Consider the following 6,796-nt stretch of genomic DNA (forward strand, 5'->3'; position numbering starts at 1 on the left):
ATCCTGGTCTGTTGGATGGATCATATAAAAGATAAACTTGCTACTAATGGGAAAATGTAGCGGGTTTTCCATCTCTAATTCTATATGCCAAAATTACCAAATGTTTGACATCAAATTAATAAATTTCAAATAACAAAATGCACAAATTTATATAAACTAAATTGACAGAGTCAGTGTTCTCTCCGGTATTCAGGAAAGGGGTGGTGGGAATCGGTAGAGCTGGTTGATACCTAAGATTTGCAGGGTACAAGTACTTCGAAAATGTCTTGTAAACGACGATGAACCTGATTACTCTGGTAGTTCAAGACGATGACATGACTTGCGATTTTGAACGGCAGTCTAAATAAACGGATGGCGGATATTACTATCGCTGCCAGTGGATGGCGGGCGTATTGGAAATTAGTCTTACGAGATGGCGGGCCCGCCATTGCTTATGACATATGGCGAGACCCCTGAGAGTATACAAGCTTGAGACCCCCCCCCCCCCCCCACACACACACACACATCAATAGTGGGTCCCCCAATGTAAAATCCAGTGACTGACAGACAGATAGACAAAGTATACAAACTAATAGCTTGAGCCGAATCGACCAATCTGTTGTCGAGGAAAGGAAGATGTCGATCGTATCCAGTAGCAAACACCACGACGTCGACGTCATCCACCACCGTCCCGTCATCGATGTGAACACTTCTCTCCGCCGTCTTGGCGATTCTTCCCACGACCTTCACCTTGCCTGTTAGGATTTGTAAATGAATTTCGTCATTTATCATAATTGGGCTACACGGAAAATCTCGTTCTGAGTGGAGACCTACTGCGTCATGATTTATGGCCAGGTTTGACAATTTTCTGATGAGCTTGTGAACAAAGATTTTTGGACTGTAATCGTACTTGCGTTGAAATACCTGCATATCGAACGGGATTCCGTGCTCATCAAATCTCGTCAAGAGAATGGATCCTTGACCAACGCTGAGATGTACCTATACGAACAGATAGAAAAAAAAGGTTTAAAATGTGTTTGTTTTGTTTAACAACACCATTTGAGCACTTTGATTATTAACCATCGGCTATATATATATATATATATATATTATATGTATACACACACACACACACACACACACAAATATATATACATCAATATATACATGCATACATACATACATACATACATTCAGACAAACAGAAAGACATACATACATACATGTATACACAGACACACCCTACACACCTAGCTATATACATACATGTATACAGACATATACAGATACACACACATAATTATTGCTTAACAACACCACTAGAGCACATTGAATTATTAATCATCGGTTATTGGATGTCAAACATTTGGTAATTCAGATATATAGTCTTAGAGAGGAATTTATTTTTTCCATTAGTAGCAAGGGATCTTTTATGTGCACAATCCCACAGACAGGATATCACATACCACGACCTTTGATATACCAGTCGCGGTGCACTGGCTGAATCGAGAGAAAAAGGAACATTTATTTATAAACAATAAGTCTTGAAGAAGAAAAAAAGTTGATTTACCTGGTTTATTTTCTGTAGAAAAATAATATACTTGATTGCTGGGGGAGCATAACTCGACTGCCCACCCCCAAATTTTCGCTCGCCACAGTCTAGACTCATCCTGAATAAATTCATACACATACATCTGAATATTATTATTATTAAATTATGTAATCTGTCCAATTACAACAAGCGTTTCAATGCATATATATAGTATATAGGGTATTCTATGGCTTTTTTCGAATACGATTTTTATTTCAACGAAAATATGGTTTTCATTCATTTCGAGTTGACATAAAAATCGTATTCGAAAAAATACCATGAAATGGTCTATTTGTTACAAACAACTTTCTTAATTTTTATTCGCTTTTTCTTAATATCTTTTGCTTATATCAAAAACACGTAACGCCATGACATATTTCTTCGGATGAAACTTTTCCACAAAATGTACTTGACCATAAACGTTTTAAAAGAAATTTGAATAAAAATTGTCTTTATTTAATTATTAAATTAACATTTATTTAATAACACTGCTGTGCAACTATACCTGGCAAAGCGATCCTCCAAATCCCCCCCCCCCCCCCCCCCCCCCCCCATTACATTTTACCTTACATACTCAATGACATAACATTGTGTCATCATTATTTAGCTTCGTATTTAATTCGTTTTAGTTATTTTATCTTAATTGTACTTCATATCTCATTTGTATAGGTACAGTTGTTTAAATAACTATTTTTTTCAAATACGATAAGATGCATTGGTCAGGTCAGGTCAGGTCACAGTGTTTAACGTGCACATTCAGAGCAAGCTGTTGTAGCGCATGCCTGTACTGGGCACAGGTGCCGGCCTTGGCCGGCTCCTCTGTCCAGGACAGGAAAGGGTGAGGTGGGGTGGATGGAAGACCGCCTGCACTGGCAGGTGTAAGAGAGCACCAGCAGCCAGACCGGGGTCGGTAGCAGGCGGAGGGTGATTTTTGATGATATGGAATTTGGAATGTCCCTTAGGATTAATGCCAAAGGGAAAGAGTGCGTAGTTTTATGAAGGAAATTAGGCGCAATTTTGAACGGTCCGTCGAAAGATAAAGAAAGAAACGTTTTATTTTACGAGGCACTCAACACATTTTATTTACGATTATATGGCGTCAGATATATGGTTAAGAACCACACAGATATTGAAAGAGGAAACCCGCTATCGCCATTTCATGTGCTACTCTTTTCGATTAGCAGCAAGGGATCTTTTATATGCATCATCCCACAGACAGGGTAGTACATACCACGGCCTTTGATATACCAGTCGTGGTGCACTGGCTGGAACGGGAAATAGCCCAATGGGTCCACTGACGGGGATCGACCCCACACGGACCGCGCAGTCGAAAGATAAAGAGGGAGATACATATTTTTTTAAATTTTAGTATGCCGAGAGTAGCTTGTTACTGGGACCTAGTAGGTGCTGATGTGTCTCCCTATGTTGCCCATAGAGGACCTTAAAAGGGCCTGATCTGTTCAGATCGTGGCATGACAACCCCAGATGCATTGGTAATCATGAAACTTAAATACGAATAAACGATACAAAGGGGAATAATTTAATCATGAACTTAAAGTAAATAAGATTTCTATATTTTCACTGTAGTTAAAATACAGTGAAAATATAAACTTTCACCGGATATTACTTTTATGGTTTCGGTAGATCAATATATCTCACTGATATATATATATATATATATATATACATATGCATGCATGCATCCATCCATCCATCCATCCATCCATCCATCCATCCATACATACATACATACATACATATATATATATATATATACTGAACAAAATAAGAAACTTCCGCTAACTTTGCTTGAACATAACTTGATGAAAACAAACCGGGGGAATAATTGTTATATATATTTGTTTAAAGAGTGTTCCATGATGCGTCGTTTGGTGCAAAAATCATGGCCATAGGTTAACAGAAACTGGGAGAAATTTTGACCAAGTGTGGTAGGGGTTAAACAAAAAAACACCCACTTAATAACGGGTATGACCACCTCTTGAATTGATCACTGCAGTGCATCGCAGGCGCATAGAATTGACTAAAGTGTTGATTTCTGCCTGTGGAATATTGTTCCATTCCAAAATGAGCGCTTGACGAAGTTCGTTGACGTTAGCGGGTGGGTTGGGACGACGCCTCAATCGTCTGTCCAGGCTATCCCAGACATGCTCGATGGGGTTGAGATCAGGACTTTTAGCGGGCCAGTCATCAATGAAATCAATGTTATTTGTCCTAAGAAAATTTACAGTGTCTCTAGCTGTATGAGAGATGGCATTATTATGCTGAAAAATCGAAATGTTGGCGTTGTTATGGAACAGAGGAATGACGTGATGAGTGAGAATGTCATCGCGGTAACGTTGAGCATTTAAAATGCCATCAATGACGACTAGTGGTGAACGATAACCATGGGCAATGGCTGCCCAGACCATGACACAACCCCCACCCCCGAAACGATCTCGTTCAAGAACACAACAGTCAGCATCACCACGTTGTAAGGAAAATCTGGATTCATCCGAAAAAAGAACGGTATTCCAGCGTCGCCGTACCCAACGAGTGTCTACACGTGCCTAATTAAGACGATTTAGACGCTGACGTTGCGTTAAAATGCATCCGACGTAAGGACGTCGTGCATGTAAACCGTTCTCCCGCAGACGATTACGAACAGTTTGCCCACTGATTCGGTTATTATGAAGCCCAGGTGTGTTAGCATCAGTAGCAGTGGCAGTTTGGAATCGATTGCGCAAATGCGTGTTCATGATATAGCGGTCTTGACCACGCGTTGTAACACGCGGACGTCCACGACGTGGAAAGTCGTTGGTGCTTCCTGTCGTTTGAAATCTTACGCGAAGATTTCGTATCGCTCGACTAGAACTCCCAACATGCCTTGCAACGTCTTCTGTCGACATGCCAGCATCAAACATGCCAATCGCCCGTTCGCGTAAATTATTGGGTATTCTTGGCATACTAAAAATGCTACAATGTAAAAAACGTTATTTTGTTTACAAATTTTGAAGCGTTTTCGTTCACTTGACAACAATGTCAGTAAGACAAGTAAAACAAATTGACCGAATACTACACGAGACATGTCGAACCATGCATGCACGTGCAAATTGAATTTCACGTTGTCGACGATTAACAGTGCAAAAATAATCGATAAAATGTATGAATCCTGATAATACAACTCAAGGCTAATACTACCTATATAATTTCATTACACAATGAATTCTTTAACACAACAAATACTATATGTACAAATCGGAAGTTTCTTTTTTTGTTCAGTATATTCAGTACAAATTATATTAGGGGTATTATTAATATTTTAATTTTCAGACAAAGACAATGTGAATAGGACACTATGACGTAAAACAAATTGATGACCTTACCTGATTTGCATATACTGCAGCAGCCGTGGCAATGTCACTTGCAGATAAAGCATTACCCTGTAATATAAATAAAACTACTCATCATTACTATCACATATATTTAGTTTTTAATTCATATTACCTCATTTTTTTCTCTGTTCCGACCATAGGGGATGACGTCCGGACTCTGTTTAACCAGCTATGACGTCTTTAAAATAATGCCTGTCCCTGTGCTTCAATTTGTATGATGCTATCGACTAACAGAGACGTTTTAACAATTGTCATTACATATGAAATATATTTTTCTGCATAATATATTAGTGGCTGTATATTAGACGTGTTTCTGATCGTTCTAATATTTGTAATAGTTTAAAATTCATTTTAATTCCTAAAATATGTTTTTTCGTACATACGTGAAGACAAAATCCAGTTTGGACTTCTTACAAATATTAAGACGACCAGAAACACATTGGATATACAGACACTGATATTTTAAACAAGAAAATATATTTAATATGTAAGTTTAATCGTAGAAATATTTTATTAGTCGGAAACATCTTACAATGCAGCAAACTCAGGAATGTCACTTTAAACTTATTTCTATCTGCCAGGGCACCGTTCCACGAAGCGATCTTAGCCCTAAGATCAATTTAAGTGCTTAGCACATCAGGCGATGTTCTCTCTGTGCCCAAAATAGGGGATGGAAAGAAAGAAAGAAATGTTTTATTTAACGACGCACTCAACACATTTTATTTACGGTTGTATGGCGTCAGACATATGGTTAAGGACCACACAGATTTTGAGAGGAAACCCGCTGTCGCCACTACATGGGCTACTCTTTCCGATTAGCAGCAAGGGATCTTTCATTTGCGTTTCTCACAGGCAGGATAGCACAAACCATGGCCTTTGTTGAACCAGTTATGGATCACCGGTCGGTGCAAGTGGTTTACACCTACCCATTGAGCCCTGCGGAGCACTCACTCAGGGTTTGGAGTCGGTATCTGGATAAATAATCCCATGCCTCGACTGGGATCCGAACCCAGTACCTACCAGCCTGTAGACCGATGGCCTAACCAGGACGCCACTGAGGCCGGTAAAAATAGGGATGGTGTCTGGCCTTTGAAGGAAGGAAGGAAATGTTTTATTTAACGACGCACTCAACACATTTTATTTACGGTTATATGGCGTCAGACATATGGTTAAGGACCACACAGATATTGAAGGAGGAAACCCGCTGTCGCCACTTCATGGGATACTCTTTTCGATTGGCAGCAAGGGATCTTTTATATGCACCATCCCATAGACAGGATAGCACATACCACGGCCTTTGGTGTACCAGTCGTGGTGCACTGGCTGGAGCGAGAAATCTGGCCTTTGAGTACCCAGTTACAACTATATAAAATACGTTTTTAATATAATGCTGGAACAAAAACGTAGTTTCGCCTCTGAGATTTGAAAAAATAGCGCATTTACGGTTATGACCAGGTAAATAATGAATTAGACGTAAACCTTGAACAAAAAATGAGTTCAGGGCCGTACCCTGATCGAAATCCTGGGGGGGGGGGGATCACTACCTTTTATAAACAATAAAACACTATTCAAATTAAACTCTGAGATGTGTATACTATTTTCTGGAGTTATAAATAAATAAATTCTCAGGGGGCAACTACCTCCCTGCCCCCCCCCCTCCCTCCCCCGGTGGGTACGGTCCTGGAGTTACGCCGAACCAGATTTTCGTGATCGTTGCGCGGACGAAATTATTGTTCTCGCTATTTTCAGAGGCCTAGAAGCTACATTCATTACAAAAAAATATACATTACTTTTCTCTTTTTTCTTTCTCTTTCTATCGTTTAACAACTAACCT

At 39.5% G+C, this 6,796-nt stretch overlaps 1 protein-coding gene across 1 annotated transcript in view; it reads right to left on the reverse strand.

Moving 5' to 3' along the window:
* LOC121385951 (dimethylaniline monooxygenase [N-oxide-forming] 2-like) overlaps positions 1-5,070 on the reverse strand; it is a 7,385-nt gene extending 2,315 nt beyond the window's left edge. The window contains exons 1-3 of the mRNA XM_041516745.1: positions 4,954-5,070; positions 1,550-1,649; positions 570-978 (exon numbers count right to left, since the gene is read on the reverse strand). Of these exons, the coding sequence (XP_041372679.1) occupies positions 570-978; positions 1,550-1,649; positions 4,954-5,006 (562 nt within the window). The 5' untranslated portion in view covers positions 5,007-5,070. The remainder of the gene's footprint in view (positions 1-569; positions 979-1,549; positions 1,650-4,953) is intronic.
* Between the last annotated feature and the right edge of the window lie 1,726 nt (positions 5,071-6,796).

This window comes from Gigantopelta aegis, chromosome 12 (assembly GCF_016097555.1).
Source record: "Gigantopelta aegis isolate Gae_Host chromosome 12, Gae_host_genome, whole genome shotgun sequence".
NCBI lineage: Eukaryota > Metazoa > Mollusca > Gastropoda > Neomphalida > Peltospiridae > Gigantopelta > Gigantopelta aegis.